The 22,842-nt window shown below is 46.7% G+C and overlaps 6 protein-coding genes across 6 annotated transcripts; 1 reads left to right on the top strand and 5 right to left on the bottom strand.

The window, feature by feature from the left end:
• Positions 1-841: 841 nt before the first annotated feature.
• LAJ45_01777 (uncharacterized protein) lies at positions 842-4,403 on the bottom strand (the record flags this gene model as incomplete). Its single annotated transcript, XM_046111370.1, has 6 exons — positions 842-1,288; positions 1,353-2,383; positions 2,433-3,342; positions 3,397-4,055; positions 4,118-4,285; positions 4,373-4,403. 6 exons carry the CDS (start codon positions 4,401-4,403, stop codon positions 842-844), a joined length of 3,246 nt encoding a protein of 1,081 aa, XP_045975314.1.
• Positions 4,404-5,593: 1,190 nt separating this feature from the next.
• On the bottom strand, positions 5,594-10,241 carry LAJ45_01776 (uncharacterized protein; the record flags this gene model as incomplete). The annotated part of the gene is made up of 3 exons (XM_046111369.1): positions 5,594-7,094; positions 7,147-7,264; positions 7,319-10,241. The coding sequence occupies 3 exons, from the start codon at positions 10,239-10,241 to the stop codon at positions 5,594-5,596; spliced, it is 4,542 nt and encodes a 1,513-aa protein (XP_045975313.1).
• Positions 10,242-14,043: 3,802 nt separating this feature from the next.
• On the top strand, positions 14,044-15,362 carry LAJ45_01775 (uncharacterized protein; the record flags this gene model as incomplete). The annotated part of the gene is made up of 4 exons (XM_046111368.1): positions 14,044-14,422; positions 14,492-14,949; positions 15,010-15,097; positions 15,157-15,362. 4 exons carry the CDS (start codon positions 14,044-14,046, stop codon positions 15,360-15,362), a joined length of 1,131 nt encoding a protein of 376 aa, XP_045975312.1.
• Positions 15,363-15,630: 268 nt separating this feature from the next.
• Positions 15,631-16,105, bottom strand: LAJ45_01774 (uncharacterized protein; the record flags this gene model as incomplete). Its single annotated transcript, XM_046111367.1, has 3 exons — positions 15,631-15,655; positions 15,724-15,952; positions 16,003-16,105. 3 exons carry the CDS (start codon positions 16,103-16,105, stop codon positions 15,631-15,633), a joined length of 357 nt encoding a protein of 118 aa, XP_045975311.1.
• A 722-nt stretch (positions 16,106-16,827) lies between these two features.
• Positions 16,828-17,915, bottom strand: LAJ45_01773 (uncharacterized protein; the record flags this gene model as incomplete). Its single annotated transcript, XM_046111366.1, has 5 exons — positions 17,003-17,022; positions 17,100-17,113; positions 17,173-17,271; positions 17,343-17,473; positions 17,862-17,915. The coding sequence occupies 5 exons, from the start codon at positions 17,913-17,915 to the stop codon at positions 17,003-17,005; spliced, it is 318 nt and encodes a 105-aa protein (XP_045975310.1).
• Positions 17,916-18,484: 569 nt separating this feature from the next.
• On the bottom strand, positions 18,485-21,060 carry LAJ45_01772 (uncharacterized protein; the record flags this gene model as incomplete). Its single annotated transcript, XM_046111365.1, has 6 exons — positions 18,485-18,874; positions 18,930-19,801; positions 19,862-20,075; positions 20,231-20,310; positions 20,364-20,958; positions 21,055-21,060. 6 exons carry the CDS (start codon positions 21,058-21,060, stop codon positions 18,485-18,487), a joined length of 2,157 nt encoding a protein of 718 aa, XP_045975309.1.
• Positions 21,061-22,842: the final 1,782 nt, after the last annotated feature.

The following is a 22,842-nucleotide window of genomic DNA, read 5'->3' as shown; positions in this document are numbered from 1 at the left end:
GATTGAGCCAATACAGTCGTTCACCGTCGCTTGACGAATACTGCCACTTGACGAACAGGGATTCCAAGTATGGCAAGAAACAGTCAAGCAACAGCCAAGCCTCGAGATCACCAGTCCTTTTGATTTCTATTAGCCCAAAGCCCCCTGTTCGTCAACTAGCAGTATTCGTCAAGAGACGGTGAACGACTGTACTATAATTGTTGCAACCGAACAGGGCCTAATACTCAAGTCGCAACAGCATTGATCTGAGAGTGGTATAGCTTTTAGAAAGTAGTGAAAGAATTTTATTTGAAAGAATTGTACAAAAGAGAAGTATCATTTGATTGGAAGCAAACTTGGAATGAAGAGGGTTGAGATGTTCTACGTTTACAAAATCGCCTTGGTGAGTCTCGAGCTAACACCGTGAAGATGTAGCTTGTAGATAGAGGTACCAACACTGCCAGTTTTGGTTGCAACCCATCCACAGATTGCAACCGAACAGGGCCTTAAAAAGACCGACTTGGCGACACAGGTTTGCCCATGTTTCGTGACCCCAAACCATAACTGAGTAAACCAAAAAAAGATGACAGGCCTTAATCCGGGATTGAACCGGAGACCTCCTGCATTTAAGCTAACCCAAAGCAGGAATCATACCACTAGACCATCAAGGCTTGATATAACCCGAACAAATACAGCATATTGATAGTCTGTCGAATTTGAAATAACTTATCCTGCCCACAATGGAACGAACTCATGACAATGATACTCTACTTGTAACTACTAATACTCTATACAGTAACAGTACTAGCCCATTTTCAATCCCACCAAAAAGAAAGTTGAAGTCAATCTCTCGCGGTGATATTTATCGCCTTCCAAAAACGTTATTTGTTTCTGCCGCCCTCCTCCTTTGACGTTGTTCCTCGGTTTCGGTATTAGTATATCTTCCCGGGACTTCACGACTGTATCCTACACCTCTTTCCCTCTCCCTCTCTCTATCGTCATTAATCCTATCCTTAAGGACCCTTGCCCTACTTCCTAATCCCGCCGTGGAAGCTGACCCGGGTCCTGAGGCCGTCTCTGCATCGCGCCTGAACAGATACAGTATATCTTTCATGCTCAGCTTCGTAGCTTTTGCCTTTCCAAGTCCGCCGTCTCCATCTCCAAATGCAGCTTTGGCAAGGTCTCTTTTTTGCTCTTGAAGCTTCAAGATACGTTCCTCAACAGAGTTAGCGACGGTGAGCTTGTAGACAACTACATCTGTTATCTGACCAATACGATGGACACGATCGATAGCTTGCTCCTCAATGAACTAAACCCAGAAAGATAAGTTAGTGCTAGCTAGTATGATTGATCGAATGGGTATGTGTACTAACAGGATTCCAGAATGGTTCTAATATAACCACCCTACAAGCAGCAATTAGATTTAAACCCAGGGCCCCACATTTCAAACTGCACAGAAGTACACCACAGAATTCCTTTTCTACTCCTTTCTTATTCGCGTACTCGCCCTCTCCTCTCAACCTTCGCAGGCTGGCCTCACGATCATCATTCTTCATACTCCCATCGTATCTTGCGAACGCAATACCCTCCCTATGGAGGAAGGGTTCGATTAGGTCCAGCATACTTGTAAACTGGCTAAAAACGATTGTTTTGTTGTTTTCTTTCAACTCTTTCTTAAGAATTTGTAAGAGCCGCTTGATTTTCGTTGATATGACAAGGTTAGAATATTCATCTTCTTCCGAGTAATCTTCATCCTCATCCTCATCATCGTCGATGAATGAATCGACAACTCTGGGACGTCGTCTTGTTTTCGGCTTGATTGGACCATCATCATCTGATGTATCGGTCCCTTCTTCTGCCTGGCTGCCCCCATTGTCCTCGCTATCGTGATGCCGGGGTTTCGTATCTCCATCATCCTCATCTTCATCCTCGTCCACCTCTTCTGCTTGGCTTCCTTCGTCGTCATCATCGTCTGCAATCGTTTTTCTCTTTTCCTCTCTGGTACCGTTGCCATAGTCGCCATCGTCCTCCTCCTCCTCTTCTTCATCATCGCTGTCAAGAACCACCAATCTGCCTCTTTTGTTCTTGACGTTGCCAGCGTCTTTCTTTACGGTTTCCCCTCCACCTTCTTTTCTTGATGCCTTCTCTAGTGCTTTGAGATCTTCCCTGCAATCCCTACACCTAGGTTCTCCCTTTCGTGTCTCCTCCTTAGTTAATGCTGAGAAACAAACATCACATTTCCTGGCGTCGACACTTAGTCCGCCAATTAGGCCTGCAAGATCATCATCCAGTGCTTCGTCCTGCACTAATGATTTCGGTGCTTTCTTCCGTGGTGTAGTTAGACCAAGCCCAGAATCCTTATCCTTGACAATTTTTCCAGCAACGAGAGTTGGATGGTTACAGGCTGCATGTGTTAGTTTGGGAGAAATTAACTCTAGTCGACGAGAACATACCTTGTCGTAATCTTAGAAGCAAGAGCAAAGCGCTCGTCATATTGACACCTCCTAATCCTCTACCAACACCGAACCCGCTAAGCATCTTCTCAAGATTCTCTTCCGTCCTTGCTTCCAATTTTTCATAAAACTCCTTCTCTTTTTCATCGAATTCAGTGACTACACTCTCAACCTTCCTCTTAACCATCTTCATCTTGTTTTCACCACCTGCAGCCTCCAGCTTATCACCATCTGACCTCAGAACGTCTTTAGTTCTCCTCAACATAATAGCGCCCAACACCACTCTGAGTCGCTCAATAGCTACCCCTTCACGACCTTGACTCATAGGTCTTGCGATCTGCTCTTTCCACACAACAAGGTCATCGAAAGGCGCCACCTTCAGGAACTTGATTAGACTCTGCAGTTCTTCGATCTTGTTCTGCAAAGGTGTACCTGTAAGGCACCACCTGAATCTTGCCTGGAGAGCACAGCATGCCAATGATCCTTTCGCAAGTCTATTTTTGATTGTGTGCGCTTCATCGAGTACAATCCTCCACCAACGTAGTCCAAAACAGCCAACGGGTCTTCCATTTCCTTCGGTATCCTTATGCTCAGAACGAATGACATCATATGTGGTAATAACGACATCGTATTTCCGTAGTAAAGCCGGGTCTTTGGCCCGTGATGGGCCGTGATGGACGCGAACACGCATTTTGTGAGAATCTTCGGTGCGTCTTTCAATCTCAGCTTCCCATTGCTTTATCAAAGCCAAAGGTGCAACAACAAGAGTCCCTTTCTCGAGGTCGGACGGAAGCCTTATGGCTGCTTTCTTGGACTCTGGGGAGAGGGAAGAACCCCCGCCGATTGGATGCGAAGGATGTGTATGACAGAGTATAAGGGAAATAGTCTGTATTGTTTTTCCTAAGCCCATCTGTATATAGTTAGTTTGGCAGAAATAAATAGGTATACAAACGAGGATCCATACATCATCAGCTAATATCCCACCTCTTGCCTTTCCTTCTTCTCTGCCACGAAGAAATTTCAATCCCCGAATTTGATGCGGAAGTAATTTGACGTTTAAACCCTCAACTACATCAGAGTCTTCCTCCTCTTCGTCTTCATCATCCTCCTCCTCTTTTTCTTGTTCGGCTTCCCCCTGCAAACCCTCGCCCAAGGTAACCTTTTCTTCCATCATAGAAGCTAGTTCATCATCAACCTTCTTTTCCTTTTTGCCCTTCTTCTTCCGAAGAGGAACTGAATCATTAACCCCCTCCAATAATTCCTTGATGCTTTCAGTGGTCTTCTCATGGTCTACATAAACCCCGCCATGATATGTTCCACTAGCACCTGGCACTGCACCACCGCCAGGAATAGAATATGTAGGTAGCTTCTTCCGACCACCTTCCGAAGAAAATCCACCCGTGATCCCTGATCCAATATCGTTCCTACGGTTAACAGAATGAAATGTGGGAAACGCTTGTGGGCGTTGGATGATAACAGGCTCGTCGTCATCACCATCTGATTTGTTTGTTAAATCGATAGTGGAAGAGTGTCTCCAGTTCTCACGGGAGTTTTTCAGTGGCAAAGGCTGAAGGAACTCTTCGCTACGGGCTTGAACCTTTGATATGAAAGGTTTTGGAGCTTCTTAATAACAAGTTAGGATTATAATTGATGTACAAGTATGAAGCCTATTAGCTAGAACTTACGTTGAGCCCTTGCATGATCCTGGGGGTTTCGGTAGGGAATTGGACCCAAGTTAGACTTCATGGGCGTCGTCGACCCAAATTTCGGTGTAGAGTCATATTTCGGTGTAGAGTCGAATAATCTCGGCGTAGTTCCAAATTTTGGTGTTTCAAGTGTCTTGTCCACGCCATCTAGGAAAGAAGGTTCGTGAGTTGAATTGAGATTATTCCTGGGCCCGTAAGGTCCAGCCGCAGCATTCTGGGTTGAGGAGGGCTTACGGGAGGGAGGTAGGTTAGGGGGAGAGCTCATGGTTGAGGTTATCTTATGAGAATATGGAAATGGTGATGTTTATGAGAGGAGATTAGGAAGATAGCAAACGTTATCGGAAGGATGTCCCCAAGTTTGCTAGGTGAGTAACTTATCGCTAGGTTTCCCTGACAACAAACAAACACCGCCATAATTATCTAAAATAGGTTTAGATGTGGCGCAAGTCAAGCCACAGAGTGCCTGTAGATCAGGGTCCAGCCCTTAACGCATCACCGAAACCGGATATATGACAAAATGGGATCCCATAGAATACCTATTTCCTATTATTGGAGTTCTTATCTACAACTGTTCACATCATCTGTGAATCACCGCTAGGTGTAGTGTAAGAGCTCAGTAAGTATTTACATGTACTTATATAGTAAACTACTATGGGCGCAAAAATGTCTCTTCTACTATAAAGCATGAGATACAATAATGATCCAGGGCCAGCTGCAGGTGGATAGCGTCTCTTACGGTTTATCGGCGAAAGTTGACTTATGGTTGGCGAAGGGCCAGGACGCAACGCAACAACCAGCAAAAAGGAAATCAATTTCTACACAATCACCAGATATAGGAAACAAGTAGGAATAGGTAGATAGACTATATCAAGGGCAAAGATTCTCATGGTGCTGCCACAATAAAGATTTAAGAGTGTTCGCTTAATCTTTTTCTTGAATCTTACAACAGTAGGCTTCAACCAACTTGATGTAGAGCCTCCTCCTGACTAAAGGAACTTCTGAGAGATATAGTATAGACACTTTAGAACATTCTCTATCAGTAGGAGAAGCTTTTGGGTGGATCGGTTGGCTGATTTGAGCTTGTTAGGTTTGAGCCCATAAGTCAAGTTTTCCCAGACCTGTGTTCATGTAGTGTTTTGAGAAATCGAGTGAGCAGCTGTGAGCCAAGCCCACACAAATTATTTTTAATCATTGACCTATTTCAAACATCACATGAAGACGATTATATGTATACTGTTAGATAAACTACATGTACTTATATTTTGGGAGAGATTTTATCAATGCTCGTTGTACTGTATAGCCTCTGATTCGGGTCTCCCTAACATATGTCAAGCCTTTCTAAAACTCATATGAGCACCAATTTCCCGGAGTCTTTTACTCAGATGGTTTTCGTAGCAAAAACATTGATTTTAAGCTTTTAGCTATGCCTATTCTATAGACATATTTTTTTCTTTATCAGCTCCCTTGCCCTGCTACTACTGCTGCGCCTCTACTTGATTCGCCTTTACTTCTCCTACCTCTTCCACCCTCTCCACCGCCCCCTCCCCGCCCTCTTCGTCCACCTCTCTTCGGGCCACTCTCACCTCCACCTCTACTACCTCTGCTACCTCCCCTACCTCGCCCGCTTTCTCTAGTAGCCGCCTTTTCCGCTTTCTCCGCTTCTAACTTCACTTTCTCGCTCTCCGCCTCCCACCATCTTAGGAATTCTTGCTCTGCCTGTATCTCCTGTAAGCTACGCTTTGCAACGTGATCCCTCATGATCTCCTTATGAACCTCTTCCTGAGACATAATATCTGCAAGAGAGAGATGCAACGTCGCTTCAGGGCGCTGCGGGCGGGGAGAAGGCGTTGGAGGAACGAAAGCCGATGCCGATTGGGGTTGGGCTTGCGCTGTAGTTGAAGTAGAAGGGGTTTTCTGTGGCGTTAGTTTGTGGGGGGTCGGCGGTGGAGACGTAGGTATATTTGCCTGGGTCGATGCTCTCGTTATTGGTTGTGGAGGCGTGGACATACTTCTTTGTATTTCGACTCTCGAAGGGCCAGGGCGAGCGGCAGTGGCTCGGGATGTTGTGGGCGAAGACTCCTCTATCAGAACTTCCTTTAAGCTCACTCTGGATACGGCGGTTGGTGTTTGCCACATCTTCGGCATCGGCTTTTCAGGCGTCAAAGCGATCTCAGGCCCAGCTGGTTGCTGACTCTGCAGTTGTTGCTGCCGTTTTCGCTCTTTCTGTGATATTTTTTCTGGTGTCGAAGATGACAATCCTAGTGTGATATTGGACTTTCCAGTACTCGGGGAAGCGTGACCTAGGATTTCCTTCAATGGCAACTTGTCTGGCATCATCGTTGCACGCCATGATTTTGAAGCTGGACCTTCTGGGGTGAGCGGGGTATGTTTTGGAAATGATTTGGGTGTTACGACCGGGTCAAGGGCTGGTTGACGCGTATTTTTGGACTGCGGTGAAGCGATTTCTTTGCCCTTAGAATTGAACCAAATTCCTTCATCAGGCTTCGGAAGACTCGATGGAGGGCTTGGAATCTGGTTGTTCCCGTTCCCGTTGCCCCGCCCCGCACTCAATGATGCATCCTCGTCATCCATATGGAACATTAAATCTCCACCAGTGTTTGAAGGTTTCAACAGCGGTGAGTTGCTTATCGCCATCTTTCCCTCCTTACCGGATTTTCTACGTGCTTTATTCGGAAGCTGTTGCGTAGAAGATATTTCTAGCGGGTAGCTACCGGCCTTTTTGAGTGTAGAGACCATTGCCAGTTCATCTTCCTGCGCGTAAAAGGCAATCAAGGCTTTCTTCTCTTTTGCAGAAGACTCGACCATAGATGGGTATTTCTCAAGGAGCATTTCTTCTTGTCTGCCCGCTCGAGATTTGGGGTGGCAGCGGCGTTGGTTGTCTTTGATGACTTCATTAAGCTCAGACATCAAGTCTTCGTCAAGATCGTCTAAGAGACTATGATTATTAGTTATTATAAGAATATAAAATAGACGAATGAAGAAATTACTGATTTTCCAGCATAGTCTCAATATTCAAACATATGTACTGCATGCACATATCCTTAAAACCCGTCTCTGAACAGGCAGAAACCGCCATCAACAATTGTGCCGCATTTCTTGTGTTCACTGAAAAAATCAGTATACCATTTCACCCTCGAGATATAGGATACCACTACATACCATAGTTACCCAAGACCTTCTGGCATACTTGCGACAGTCGTTCCAGCATAAGCTCATTGGCAACACTCATAACATCCATCACATAATCCAAATAATCATCTATCTTGCTCTCTTTCACACCTACTCTCACGCCATCAAACCCTTCTGGGCCCCAGTCTGTATACAGCCATGTCACGACTGCCTCCATAACCGGTTTACTGACGTGTTTCATATCTACCTTGATGGCCTCCCCATCTCCACGACGCCCAAGTAACCACCGACCATCAGCACCACCACCATAAAGAGCGTCAAAGAACGGACAGCGCGCCTTCATGATGGCCGAGTGAACACGAATACTCTCACTCTTCGCCAGTTCGATAATCAAGTCAGTACTTCTGGCAAACTCGTGAGTGTTCAATGCTACCTCAAAATCCTTGTTAAGACTGCGTGCTGGATAATTCATCCTGCCGACGGAGTTTTCAAGGAGGGTCAGCCCAAGAGCTGATGCGACAGCTGCAAGTTCTGTCCGAAGAACTTTGAATTTCTGGGTTTGTGCAGCGTCGGTGCCGCGCTGGTGCCATAAGTCAATGACCGTGTCGATGTAAAGGTAGTACACCAAGTTAAGCACGGTAAGTAGGTCCACGCCTTTCAATATCAAGCGAGGGTTGCTACCAGAGTTCTGTTGAAATTCTAAGAAATGTCCAATTTCCCCAGGATCTGCCCCTAACAGGGTTCTAAATACTGGCGAGCGGGCAATGAGGAGAACTTTGTGGATTGGAATTTCAACGCCATGACATGTATCCGTGGAGATAGTCATATCCCACTCTACTCCCGTTCCTCGGCGTAACGGAAGTCGTATCAGGAAGTCCCGTAGTTCTTGTTCCATATCCTTCTTCATGAACCACAATACGGCATCCTGGTAACCCTCCGGCCTAGGCTTTGGTCCATAGCCCCATGCCTCCGATACATGGCCATCATCGCCTCCTCCAATCTCACTATTGTCCTTCAAAAAGGCTTCCCTGAATGATAGCAATCCGGCGACATCGCTCCAAAGCATCTGAGGATGTACCAGGAGTGCCACCTTCATGATGTCAGTGTCCCTTCTAATTGCCGCAAAAGCGCCAAACTTATTGGTTTTCACGCTGGTAATCCTCGTCAACCCAGGTACTCTATCGAACTTATACCGTCCGCTCTCGGTAGTGCCGAAGCCCTTCTCTTTCATCTTAGCCCGCTTGACCCGCTTCCAAACGCTGCCAGATTCTGTGCAAACGATGATTGACCCATCCTCTCCCACATCAGCGTCTCGCACCGCCATGTGAGTTTTACGCAAACTCCACGCCCTGGTTGTGGTCCATCCAACCTTGGCCCCCTTTTCTGCGCGTTCTTTTAAACAGGACTCTACATCGAGGGTAAATGCATCGCCGGTTCTACTCAGCGCGCATAAAGTATCACCGCCCCCGGTGATTTTCCGGATGAAGTTTGGTTTGTTGTCGTATCGTGTTATATTCATCCCATATAATCCCACGACCCGCTCAATTGGGAAAGATAGTCTGGAGTATCCATACCCGGCTAGAATCCAAACCTCATGATTTTCAAGTAAAACAGCCGTGGCTTTGTCAATAGCTGTGACCTGTGTTATTACAGTCCCAGCCAAGAAACTAGCCGCAACCTTCCGCGCAGTAGGCTGGCTGGCCAGCGTTCTAGCATCCGAAGAATCCAGAATCCCTAACTGCCCCTCGTTCTTCCCAAACGTGAATAGCGACGTGGCCGTGAACACGGCAGTATGTATCCGAGAAGCTGCACATCCAATTACTATCTCTCGCTTCAGGCCGTTAAAGACCTGTCGTGGAGTTGTTTGGATTGGATCTTCCTTTGTGGTCTTTTGCTGGAGGGCATACCCAAGTTGGCCCCATTTGTTCCCGCCCCAAGTCCACACCTCGCCACCCTCAAGAACAGCAACGGTATGGTCAAGCCCCAAAGCAACACTCTCAACTCTCTTGGGAGGCAGAAGCGGTGGTGAAAGCGGTCGGAGTGTAAACTGTGTGGATTGCTGGTCCCCGAACCCCAAACGCCCGCCATGACCGAATCCGCAAATGAATAAATTGCTATGTGGATCGGAGGTTAGAACCGCGGTGTGTAGCTTGGAAAGCTGAATATCGCGGAAATGTAGTGGACTGAAAAGAGTAGATGCGTCAAGGAGATCTTCGGATCTCTCACCACTATTAAAATACTTGAGCTGTGCTTGTTCCAGCAGTAACTGTCGTGGACGCTGTATCTGCGGTCTTTCCGGGTAGGATCGATCGTCCTCGTCCGGAAACCCGAGTGACAAGTTCTTGTTCGACCCGAACATGAATATCTCGTCGCCACCCGCAGTTTCCGACCTGTCAACCTTCCCCGACCTTTCATCGTTGTCCTCATCATCCGATTGTTGGTCTTCTTCTACAACTATTCCGCGCTCCTCTGCAAGTAGACGCTCAATTCCTTGTATTGAACCTCCAAAGACTTCGAATGGACTGTCGCCGGCATGGTCTTTGATCTTTACAATCCCCCAATTACTCGGATTATGCGCCAGGATTGACCTAACAGCTGATATGTTCCCATGGTAAAGTGCACGATGCATCGCTGTCCATCCAGATTCAGCATCAGGTACTGAAGGGTCCGTATACGGGTGCTCTAGAAGCGCATCCACGAATGGAAGCCCCTCAGGATCACTACAGGCTAGATGCAATACATTTCTCCCTAGGCTATCTAGCTCCCGTAGCGCCTGACGTGTAATTGTACCATTGCCATTTCCGCTTGCTCCAGACTTTTTTGAAGATGTCGCTGCTATCGTGGTTACCCCAATTCCAGTGGGTGCGACGCCACCACCGCCTGGTCGTGCCAGAAGACGCCGGAACTTTGCGGCGTCATTCTCGAGATAGTAGCGCCACAGATTGCTGCCCATAAGCTGGGAGAAGAGAGCTCTCCTGTCGCCTGTTTCACCTGCCACTCGTGTGGGTAGGTGAAGAGGCGAGAGAAGAAAGTGAGGTGGGATTGAGAAAGATGATCTCAATCCTCTAGTTTCCTGGGGCTGTTTTCTGACCGTTCGGGATCTGGGCTCGGGAGAGCGTTGAGAGGAATCCTTTGGTGGCGTTGGGTATACGGGAAAGCTGTGGGTGGGGGGGGGGGGTGTGTGTGAGGGATATATAAAGAGTCTGATGGCAAGATGAGCCCTTGTTACAATTACGGATCTTGAAATGCAAGGGACCAGGAATACGCGTATCTATCAGTGTATCACGAAAGGTTAATCCCGCCGGGTTTTATGCACGGGGGGAAGTTGATTGGTTATTAACAGCTAGAGCTCCATTTGAGTACGAGGGTAAAATCTCTACTGTCAGTATCTCTATCAATTGGGTTTGTGGAGCAGTCACTGTGGCGCAGTCACTCAACCGAGAGTGCCCTAGTATTTATAACATTAAAAACCCACGAAACAATAATGTGCACTACAAAGAGCTAAGGCACTGGAGTAGATACACAATTATATCTTTGCTCTATAGTTACTAATCTCTTTATGATGACTATATACACGCAACCTATGACATTAAATATGAATCATGACAGACAACTAGGTCGGATTGGGCCCATCAAGGTCGGGTCGACTCTTGAATTTCTTAAGAGATAAAGTTACAATATAGGTGCCAGTAAGCTGGCTAGACCCCGAATGTTCCTGTGATTGGGATAATAGTTCTATATTCTAACCGAATCATACCCCATGAATCTTACTGAAGTAAATACAATTCTACAGGCAATCTCTCTGTCTCCGATATTCTGGGCATTCTGTTCAATCCACTTTCCCCCCCTTTTTTCCATCCCTTGAAATTAGATACCATCCGCTCATGTCCAGTTGATCCACAAGTGTTCGAGAAATATGCAGTCAGGAGTTATGACTCAAACCTTACGAGCAAAGTGAGGGATTTAACCAAACCAAAGCCTGCGTATCTTGTATGACATGGTAGTTCTTCTGTGATGACTCTTCTGAATCTAATAAGATTTATTCATATATATAAACACGTTTATGCACTAATACGAATCAAGTATATCGGAGATAGATATCGGGGAAAACACAATTCTTTACGTTCCGCAGTAATTTTATTTCCAGGCGATCCTGGCGCTCATAGCAAGACTCCCGTATCCAACGGGGGTGGGTGCTTTGGGTGAAAGACGAAGATCAACCACGAAAAGACTGCCAATGAAAGCTTTTGATGAGGGTGACTGCTCAGAATTGTATGTGTATGGCGGTATCTTCTAGGCAGAGGAGTACAAAGTAAAAGCTGCTAGGATTGATCATTATGATAACAAATTGGTTATTGCAAAGAATTTTGTGGAGGGGCTAGTGAATGAAACATTGGATGTAAATTGGGTAAGTGATCAGAATCAGATAAGTGAATGTTGCGGTGAATACGTGTATTTTTCTTATCAGATTCTGATCACTTTTCGCTACACCCTAGTACATGATTCTTTAGCAGCATGCAGAGTGAATTTAGCGCTCTCATATAGAGGCGCTACCACTAGAAATTAATTATATCACCCTTCCGGCTCCTCGTAGATACATGTCCGTACGCTCACATGGAGAGCCCTTGTAGAACGGAACTACTAAATTATTTGAACAAAGTTGGGGTTAAACTGCGTTTCGGCAACCTGAGAAGTGTGACCGTAGGGCGGATTAGAGTTGAGGTCTGGACCGGGGTGACCAGATGCATGTATATCTTTGCTTACCCCCTCTAAATAATAGGTTTGTTACATGTAGCTATATGCAGTTTTGAGCAGTAAGATACCGTTACCATATTAGGGCTGATGATACGATCAAGAATTTGAATGTAGGCGTATGGATTCAATATGTTAAAGTCGTAACAAGCACTGTTAATATGCTACCGTAACCTACATCCGATTAGCAGAGTCCCCGAGAGGGGCCTAGGCCGTACAAAACGTAAGATGGCAAAGCGAAAATGTTCTCATCAAATTCCCTTACACCCAAGGTCTTAGGTGTGCCGAAGATTTTTACCTGAGTAGCAGACGGGAGAGGTGCGGTTCGGGATAGTCTCGTACCCACCCAGTTACTTGCAGCAAGCTGCCCAGTGCCAGTGTAGAAAGTTAAAGACGAGCCTAAGTTCGGGAGTATTCTGTGTCGCATGCGTTACTTGCAGTACGGCCTCTCGAGAGGGCTTGGCAATTGCCTGATAGATACGAGGTGCAGACCAATGACGAAAGCCAGAGAAATACCACAAGCTGATAGCTAACGTTTTAGACCGGGTACCGTGTCAGACCTAGAAGAGTGTCAATCCCATACAAATTTGTATGGGGATTTCTGTTGCCAAAGCTATCTCCATCTCTTGAGATATTTACTGCCAGATTTTTAACCACGGATTAGGATGGTTTTCAGATGGATTATCCTCTATTATGGTATTATGGGGTCTTCTTTCTTTTTGGGGGCTTTGTGTCTGGTTTTGGTGCCGTTGCCATGCGACACACTTCTAGGTCTGACACAGTACTGGGTCGAAAACGTTATCCCTTAAGCCGTCAGGCCAAATCGAAATGGAAGCTGTTAACCACATTCAGTAAACATTGGGGATATCTAGTACGATCTGCCATGTATTTGATAAGCAGCTGGCGTGACGGTATGACTGAGACCAGCGTTCAATCCATCATCTTTACTGAATGTGGTTAACAGCTGCCATTCCGATTCGGCCTAACGGCTTAAGGGATAGGTGAAGAAACCGATGGAACAGCCTCACGTTCACGAACCCACGAGAGACAGAAGAAGCCTCTTACTCCTCTTACTCCTGTTCAACAGGAGGCCAAATATAACCTAACGATACCACGACAACGGTTAACGTTGTTGATATCGAATCGACCGTCACTCTCATATATGGGAATCCCTTCGCCCAGAACTTATACCCTTTTCCGGACCCCCGGGTATCGATGATTGATGGAAGCTCCATTCGAGGTATGTATGGAATAAGAAGCCATGAGAAGGTTATCAAACCCAGAGATATAACTCATTCATTCCCCGATATTATTCAGCTTTAGAGAGAAGGTTTTCTGTGTCAATACAGCTGCACAAAGGGATGTACGGTTAAAAGTTAAGCTTTGGGACAATCCGGAATAAATTGACGGAGGACTTTGGAAAAAGTACTACCGAGCCTGGCCCCAGGTGAAAGATCTATGAGGTGTTGGGTCATGAACGATCACTCTATATTCTCCGTCACGAACCATCACTCATACCTAGAGTTTGGTACTTTTATATTTATGATTTCTACTGAAGGAATATGAAGTACATATTAACCAGAGGTCGGCCACTCCTCAGTAAACACAGTGCAGCTTCAGCACCCCCAAGACTTGTGCCTTGTGGCAAGGACATGGCCATTACGCTCTATCTCAGCCTAAGAAAGCTCCGAATTAATTACATGTTTTTATATACACTTCCATATTTCGTTAGTCCCGGTTATTTCAATCTGGCCTGGAACTCTATTGGATAAAATGGTCTTAAAGACAAGGGTTTTGGAATTTAGTCAGTCATGGATTATTAACCCTTTTCACCCGTCAGGCTTTAATAATTACATGTAGTGAACCCTTGCCCCTCCAAGCTCAACATCCCCCGCGATCCCCGCTCCCAAGAGAATCCCCCCGCCCAAGTCATCCCTTTTTAATCCTAAAGCCTCAGCTACAGCATATTTTATTATTCCGCCTCAAAGCTCAAACCAATCACAATGACAATCAACGTTGCCATCCTTGGCTATGGCCTTTCCGCCACGACCTTTCACATCCCCTTCATCACAACCACCCCCGGCCTGGCTCTGCACTCAATTGTCCAGCGCTCCCCCACAGAGACGAATTCCGCCGTAAAGGACCACCCCAGCATCAAGGCCTACAAATCCACCGCCGAGCTCTACGCAGCCCCAGAGACAAGCGAGGTTTCCCTGGTGGTTGTAACCACCAGCAACACCACCCACTTCTCGTACTGCAAGGAGGCGCTCGAGAACGGCAAGAATGTCGTTGTGGAGAAGCCCTTCGCAACCTCTTCAAAGGAGGCTGACGAGCTTATTGCGTTGGCTGAAAAGGTCGGAAAGACCTTGACCGTGTTCCAGAGTAATTTACAACCCCTCCGGTCATTGACACCAATGTATGACGGGCTCAATGCTAATGACTATATTGTAGACCGTCGTTTCGATTCCGACTTCCTCAGCCTCCGCGCTCTGCTATCAGCTACACCATCGCCCTTCGGAAAACTAGTCTCCATCGAATCCCACTACGACCGCTTCAAGGCCGTCGAGGTCAACCCATCCGACACCCGCGCCTGGAAGAGGGAACAATCATATGGCAACGGGACACTATGGGATTTGGGAACACATCTCATCGATCAGGCACTCACTCTCTTCGGGCTCCCCGCCAGAGTATTCGGCCAGATCCGTGATGAGCGCGGGGCAAGCGTGAACCCAAAGGCAATCTGGGGAGAGGACGGGTTTTTGGACGATTTCTTCGAGGCGACGCTCTACTACGACGGGAGAGAGGAGGGCGAACGGGGGTTCGTGGTGAGGCTGGAGGCTGGGACGCAGTCGTTGAGGGAGAGGCAAGTGAGGTTTATTGTCAGAGGATCGGAGGGTGGATGGGTTAAGGTGAGCCGCTTCTTTTCGTGTCAGATCTTTGTTTGATGAGGTATGCTAAATGTGGATTAGTATCACCTCGACCCGCAGGAAGACCAACTCAAGGGAGGGCTGCTGCCCACAGCGGCGGAATTCGGAGTCGAGGACGAATCTATTCATGGTTTGACTCCCGCTGTAGAACCTCTTCCTTCCAGACCAAAGAGCTAACTTTTTACTCAGGTACATTCATAACACCTGATGGCACTGCCACAAAGACGCCCTCGCAGAAGGGCAACTACGGCAAGTTCTACTCAAACCTTGTATCTGCCATCAATGGTGAGAAACAGCTCGTTGTGAAGCCACAGGAGGCTGCCGATGTCATCAGGTTGATAGAACTACTTGGAGAGAGTAACAGGCAAGGCAAGGTATTGGCTGTTTCACGGTAAAAAAGGATAGCCGCCGCCACACTCGTTTATTAGGATACCCTCCACATTAAGTGGTAGAAATCAAGATATGCCGGTCTATCAATTCGATAGTAGGTGATCTGGGTGTAAAAAGAATAAAAATAAAGCTTTTGATTTTGAAAAAAGTAGATATTTTCCATTCCATGCCCTAAGTCAAAAACGCCGCCTCCCAAACGTACTGCAAAGCGAAAAAAAAAAAAAATACCACAAAACCTCCCCAACCAGTCACCCCGCATCTGCCGCAACCACTTCAACAATACGCAACTGCATCCCCACTACCACAACCACAACCTCTGTCAGCAAACACCCCACCAACAACAACAACCAGAACTGGAATACTCACATCTTCCTACAACACTCATTGCAATCGCTCCAAAACTGGCTCGGATGTGTCGGGTTCCAGATGCGCGTGCAATCTTGCTGGCACAGCAGCAGCGCATCCACCTTTGCCCGGCGCGCCTCCAACTTTGACTCGTTCGCGACGGGCTTCTGGTAGAACCTTTCGCCCCACGAGCCTAACATTCCGCGCGTTGCTTGCTCCGAGTCTCGCGCTACGAGGTACCCGACGCCGCCTATGTGGTGTTAGTAAGAAGTGATACGGGAGTGGAGGAAGGGGGCGTACGGCTGGCTTGACGGAAGGGCGCTTGGCCTTTGCGGGATGAGGGGAGAGCGGCGACATAGACAGCGAAGGTGATGAGGAGGAGGGTGAGGGATAAGAAGCGCATTGTGGCGATAGTTGACGGCCTGATGTGGAGGGTGTAATGAACTGTAGGTAAGTATATACAGGTAAGAAGTTAGAGAGAGCCAATGATCCTCCTATGGATATATAAGCTTAAGATCAGATCAGCAATATCACAATTGATCCTCTGTAGAGAGGAGCATCGCGCTCCTTTATAGCTAAACCACCGCAGGTACAAGACGTTTCCCCCCGCAAAATCCGTAATTAATAAAAATGACATGTTTGAAGGTCATGGATCCTTTTGGTTTCAGCATTTTCCCTAAGTACCTACCCCGCCATGCAATAAGGTACAACGGATAAAGAACCCGGCTCAGCACAGAAGCTTCCATCAGGAACGTCCCCGGTTTTGCCGGATGGCCGGGATGGCGGTCCGTGGTGCAAAGACCCGGCGGAAAGGGTTCCGCAGCTGGATAGTCCTCAGTAATAGCGGTTTCGAAATTATATGACCAGTATTCAGTATTAGGAAAGAAAAGAAAGTTACATGTTAATACGGCCCATAGAAATACAAACGAGATAGCTAGTATGCTGGTGGGGCTGTTATATCTATAAATCGACCGATATTGCATCATAAAAGACCGTCCCGAACGCCCCAAAGAAACTAAACCAAATATACAAAGGAAACGAAAACCACCATCATCTGAGCTGCGGTCCCGTACCTGCCTGGATCGGATCTGCTTCCCCCCGGTACCCATCCCACGTCTCCATTTCTCAAAACGTCATAACTCTACTATCCTTCTCCTCATCTGGCGAGCGCATCGCCATCATCAGGACCGTGCGCAGCTTGTAGGTCGCAAAAGCCGCCAGACATGCGATCGAAAGGAAGATTATGACGATAATGGCTATCACGTAACTACACCCATCATACACTCTGTTATCTAAACTGTCACTGTGCTGGATGCATATCTAGATCACCAACACTCAAGTTTAGCTCCTCGGAAGACTAGCTTAATAAGTAATGAGGGGAAGTTGGGTTAACGTACCGTGGGGCGCTTTTCTGTGAGAGGGAGGTGATATATTTGCTATTACTTTTCTTTCATTTTTTCCCCCAATAACGGGTAAATGGAGGGCAGGGATTCTCCTTCCTCTCTGATATTGTAATAGCAAGCAAGCAGGCTAGCCAGCCAGCTAGCGGTATAGTATATATAAAGCAGTCTATATGAAACACCCAGAATCAGCCAACCAAACTAGAGCGAAAGAGAGCATATAAATATCCTCATAATCACCTTATCTCCACAGATCCAGAGACCGTGCGTTCCAAAGACCAAAAGGTAGTACCGGAGTCCAGAGTCCAAAGTTCAAAGCCCGAATACGAGAACCAAAAGAAGAGCACTGCCGGAAGTCTGCAAATACCGGTCTACCACCGGCAACCAACATCTATTTAAGCTTAACCCGCTACTTAGGGTAGCTATCAGGCCAGCCTCAATAATAAATGTCTTCTGTTCTGTCTGTCGACGCAGGTACTGACCGCTACGTATGTAACTAATGTATTTGAGTGAGCTGGCGTTTTAAAGCTCCGACTGCCAGTACGGTGCTGCTGCAGGGTCCAAGGAGATTAAGGAATGCGCACAGAAAAAATATAATCGGTGCGGCCTGGTGTTTATTGGCCCGCGCTTTGGAATGCTGTGCTTGATAGGATACAGATGGATATGGGTCGAGCTGTGTGGTTGGGATCGGAATCGGGGCGGCCGCGGTGATTTGGGGGGGAGTGTTTGGCCATGAACACTGAGGAGTGAATGGATTACGATGTGGACTGGCGGTGCATGGAGGAGAGACGGTGTAGATGGCTCTCCGTACATGCCGTGTCCTGAATACTGTCAAGGTGGGTGCGTGTAAGGGACGTGTCAAGACGACTTTTTATTATTATTATATGTATTTCCTTCCTTTGCTCTCTTTTTATAGCTGTGAAATTATTTCAGCAGAACTATAGAGAGAGTTCTAGAAACCGAAATATATCCAGCCTTTTGTGAAAATTCCCGGAAATACAAAGAAATTTTACACTGTATAATATGACTGGAAGAAATGAAAAAAGAAATTTTGAATTTTTGGAAGGTAATATTCAATTTCCCGAATGAAAGAAGCGGAAAGATAGACCGATGAGTCAGCTTTTCCCGTCGGGGACACTGTTCCAGCAGATACTTGATCATGGGACAATTGGTATCATTGGGATCGACAGTTGACAACGGGCGTTTAGCCTTCACAGAATATCACTCGGTTTCATGGCAGAGTGTTGCCTGATGATTGGTAATCTATCACAGGCGGTCACTCGTGAAAGATATGTCTGCGTGCTATACAGTATTACGCATTCCTCCATTCGTTTCTCCTGCATGACTACTCTAAAGATACACCTAATTCATGTCCCTCTCTTCTACTCCCCTCTACGGCTCCATTGATGTTTCGTAGTCTCTTTTCTCTCTTTCTCTTCATAAAGAGACTTCGCGAGCTGCTTGTACAGGAATAGTGTCCCCCCATGGAAGTTGATGTTGTGGTCGCTATCCGTGAACCACTGTACCCTCATCTTCTCCGGAGAGACACCGGCAACCATCAGGGTATCCACAAGGGCGGCACTGTTCTGGAAATGGACATTATCATCGCCGGTACCATGCTGGACTAGAAATCCGCCCGCAACGTTCTTGAAGCCTTCGGGTAGGGCGACAGCGGACTGTGCGTAGCCGTCTCGGTTGTCTTCGAGGGTGCCCATGTAGCGTTCTGTATATATCGAATCATAGAAACGCCAGTCTGATACAGGGGCGGTGATCTGTGGCCGTGTCAGCAGCTATACATCTATGGGGCGAGAAGGTCCCAAAACGTACTAGACCGAGGGAAAAGACCCCGCTATCAAGCTCCAATACCTTGCTCGTCAAATACCCTCCAAAGCTCCAACCCCATATCGCAATCTTTTTCTCATCAACATAACTCTTTTTGGCCCACTGTTGCGCCGCCCAAACCTGATCCTGTGCCTCTAGCTTTCCGAGCTGCCTGCTCACAAGGGCCCTGAATGCTCTTCCTTTAAAACCAGTCCCGCGGTTGTCGACAGAGAGGACTATATACTCCAACTCTGGGTCGCTAGCGACGTACGAATTCCAACCTACAGTTCGACGGAAGGTCTTGCCGGTTTCTTGAGCACCGGGTCCTCCGTATATGCGAAAGAGGACCGGATACTTCTTCTTTGGGTCAAAGTTAGGGGGAAGATACTCGACTACATTTAGCTCGTACCCGTCGGGATGTTTAAGAGTGCTCCAAGATACGGCGGGGAGATCGAATTCAGCTAGCTTTGTTTTAAGCGCCGCGTTGTCGGTCATGGACTTGATTGCTACATTGGTGTTGTTGACCGAATACAACTCCTGATGGGGCAAATCAGGGCCTCTGTATGAGAGAATGTAGTAGGCACCTCCGTCAGAGAACGAAGCCCCCCAGTACCCATCTTTGTTAGTGTCTACAAGTGCCTTTTTCCCCTTTCCATCTAAACCGACAGAGTATAGGTGGCGCTCTGTGGAGTCACGCTCGGTTGAGAGATAGTAAACGACATTTCGAGAGACATCGACCTTGACAATCGAGACCACTTCATATTCTCCAGATGTCAGGGCAATTGGAGAGCCGCCGGCGACGGGATAGAGATAGAGATGGGCGTATCCAGTATGATCTGAGATATCAATATACGAGGGAGTTGAAAGACCGGGGATGTCTATTACACGAGTCAGCTTCATTGGCAACAAGTAAAATACAGGCAGACAAAGGGGCTCACATCGAATTGCAAGATTGTTATCAATCCACCCATCCGTCCCGTCTCTCTCCCTGACTACACTCGAGCTCGCACTCTTAACATCTACAACGATCAATTTCTCAAGATTTTGAACTCTGTTCATTGTGCGGAAGATAACAGCTTCATGTTCTTCGGCGACCCAAGCAACCTCCGTGATCAGCAGATCTTCCGGGGAAAAAGAATCAAACTCGATCTCCTGGGGACCAGCTGTAAGGTCCGAAAGATTGAGCAAGTGAAATGTGACAGTGGGATTTGTTGCCCCTACTTTGGATACCGAAGTTCAAGTTCTCTGGGGTATGGAGGGGCTGTTGATTGAGAATCCATGTAATATGGTATGGTGTAGGTTGGTACGCCTGTTTCATTGAAGCGGAGGAATGCAAGATATTCACCATCTGGTGAGAACCAGTGGGCCTTTGTATCGCCGTAAACCTCTACTCAGCATTAGTAAGATTGGATTAGGCAAAGAAATGGTAAAGAAACTTGCCTTCCTCGTATACCCAATCTGGAACGCCATTGAAGACGTCCACCCCGCCATCATCTGTAATCTGCGTGACAGTTCCATTAACCCACATGAACAAATTGTTTCCCCTCACATAGGCAATGCTATCTCCTCTAGTATTCCAACCTGCATACTGAATATCTCCAGCCTGATCGTCTACAAGCGGTTCCAAGCTCTTACTAGCCCTATTGAATATATAGTAGTCCGCAAAGAACGAATATCTGTACTGCTTCGTATAGTTTGCCGAAAACAGCACATTATCCCCCGACGGCTGAATGTAGTAGTCGAAAAAGGTAGAAGCCGCCTCTTCTATATCTGCAAAATCCAAAAAGGTCTCATTGGTGCCAGTAACAATGTTGGCAAACACTAGAGAGCCAGTTTCGGGATCTGGGACCACGTATGTGCCATCGCTGGAGCCGGCGACCCATTGTATAAAAGTGCTGGAGGCTGAGTAGTTTCCAGAGAAGATGTCGGCGAACGTTACGAGTTTTCCTTTTTTACCAGGTGCTGGTACTGCTGCTGCAGAGATCGTGAGGCCGAGTACTAGTGCCCCTCTGAGTGACGAGAACGTATTAAGGTACTAAACCAGTTTGTGGTTAGTTTAAGGGGTTTTCCACGGCGGTAATCTACGGCGATAGATAAAGGGCTATTATGAGAGGCAATTGGGCTTACTGACCTTCATCTCACTATTTTTAATTAATACGCACGCTCACAGATCAATCAAGACTCAATCACTCTTCACTCAACCAGACAGTGTGTATATTTTTACAGGAGAGCAGGACACGATTGCCTTTTATTTCCCTTTGCCCAATGCCTATCAGGGAGTTCCCGAGCTCATGCTGTGATAACCAATACATTGCTAGCTTTACCTTCCTGAAGAAGTGGTCTACTCCGTAACTGATTTCCTGCCAAGAGATCGCTGCACAGGCAGCTCATTCGCTCGCCCACAACATGTATCGTTAAGTACCTTCTAAATATAGGTACCGATTCTCTGGGCATGGAGGTATAGGAAGGTGAAGTAAGTACTCCTCTTTCGTGGCGTTTCCGGGCACGGCCAATATTGCATGACATACAAAAAGGTGGATTTGGCGCTTTTTTGTATGGTATGCAATATCAGTCATGTTCGGAAACGTCATGAAATTAGTAGTATACAACCTGCTCTGTCGCCGGACTCCGCCTTGCTTATGGCTGTTTCTTCTACCACATGGTGCTTAACTACAGGTGTAGGTTTCTATATCCCTTAAATGTATGAGACAGTGGGAAAATCTCTCTCATGCATGAATGTCATGTGACCTTGAATTTGGGTTGAGGAAACTTCCGGGTAAGCAGCTTGCTGCCTTTGTCGGTCTTAGAAATACTTAATGGTGCCATAAAGTTCGCAGTTCGCTGCCTTACTTCAGTCAATCATTTCCTGGATAAGCCACGCTAATGCATGAGAGAGATTTTCCCCTGTCTCATACTCGGGTGTAGCAATAAGAACCAGAACATGCAAGTGAAGAGACTGGGATTATTTGTATGGAGTGGCGCCGCTCTGCCATACAAATAACCTCATGGCATGTTCTGGTTCTAACCCTTGTACCCGAGTACATCCAAGGGTCATAGCGAAGATAATGCCTTGATTGGTTTGAGAAGAGGGGATGCCTCTTCTCCTAATTATCCCTTGAACCGTCAGGCCGAATTGTAATTAGCGGAACCTAACGCAAAGTGGAAATCGTGATATAAGGCACACCTGTAGGAGCAGCAATGACAGAAACCATCACAGAGGTCATGTGTGATGAATTGTACGTTGAAACGCAAGCATACATATAAATCTTGCGTTTAACACATCACGATTTCCACTTTACGTTAGGTTCCGCTAATCACAATTCGGCCTGACGATTCAAGGGATAGCTAGCTAGAGTCTCGTTGTAACTACAGTCGCACCTCGCTATGTCGTTAGCGCGTTTGAGGAGCTCAGTCCGTACGAGATAGCAAATATACGAGACAGCGAATAATAATTCCCAAGCTGACAGGGGTATGGAATCAAAAAATCATTTTTGAATGGAATTCCAAATTCGAACAGGTACCTAATTAGAGATAGATACAGATATCAGTTGTTAAAATATCCTGAAATTCATATAAAGGTTATTGAGAGGTTTAACTCCTATAGATAAGAGATGGAGCGATCCTCTGAGCCTACTCTGAGCCTATGTACAGAGCAGTGAATCATTCTTAAGCTCACTCCTCTATTAGAATAGCTGCTCCCTCAACCCCCGCTATAACTACTGCCAAGACCTAAAAATCCGAGATAGCAAATATTATTTGTATGGAGACAGGGGGTTTCTGTTCTCAATTTTCCATACGATCCGAAAAGTGCCAAAATACGAGATAGCAAATAGGTTTTGGTGTGGAAAACAAGTAGCAGGCCAATTCGTACGAGACAGCGAGAGACCCGGGATATCGAGATACGACATAGCGAGGTGCC

This window comes from Morchella importuna (genome assembly GCF_003444635.1).
Source record: "Morchella importuna strain M04M26 chromosome Unknown Morimp01GS003, whole genome shotgun sequence".
Classification (NCBI taxonomy): domain Eukaryota; kingdom Fungi; phylum Ascomycota; class Pezizomycetes; order Pezizales; family Morchellaceae; genus Morchella; species Morchella importuna.
The sequence above is the reverse complement of the archived record's forward strand: the minus strand, read 5'-3'. Positions and strand labels throughout refer to the sequence as shown.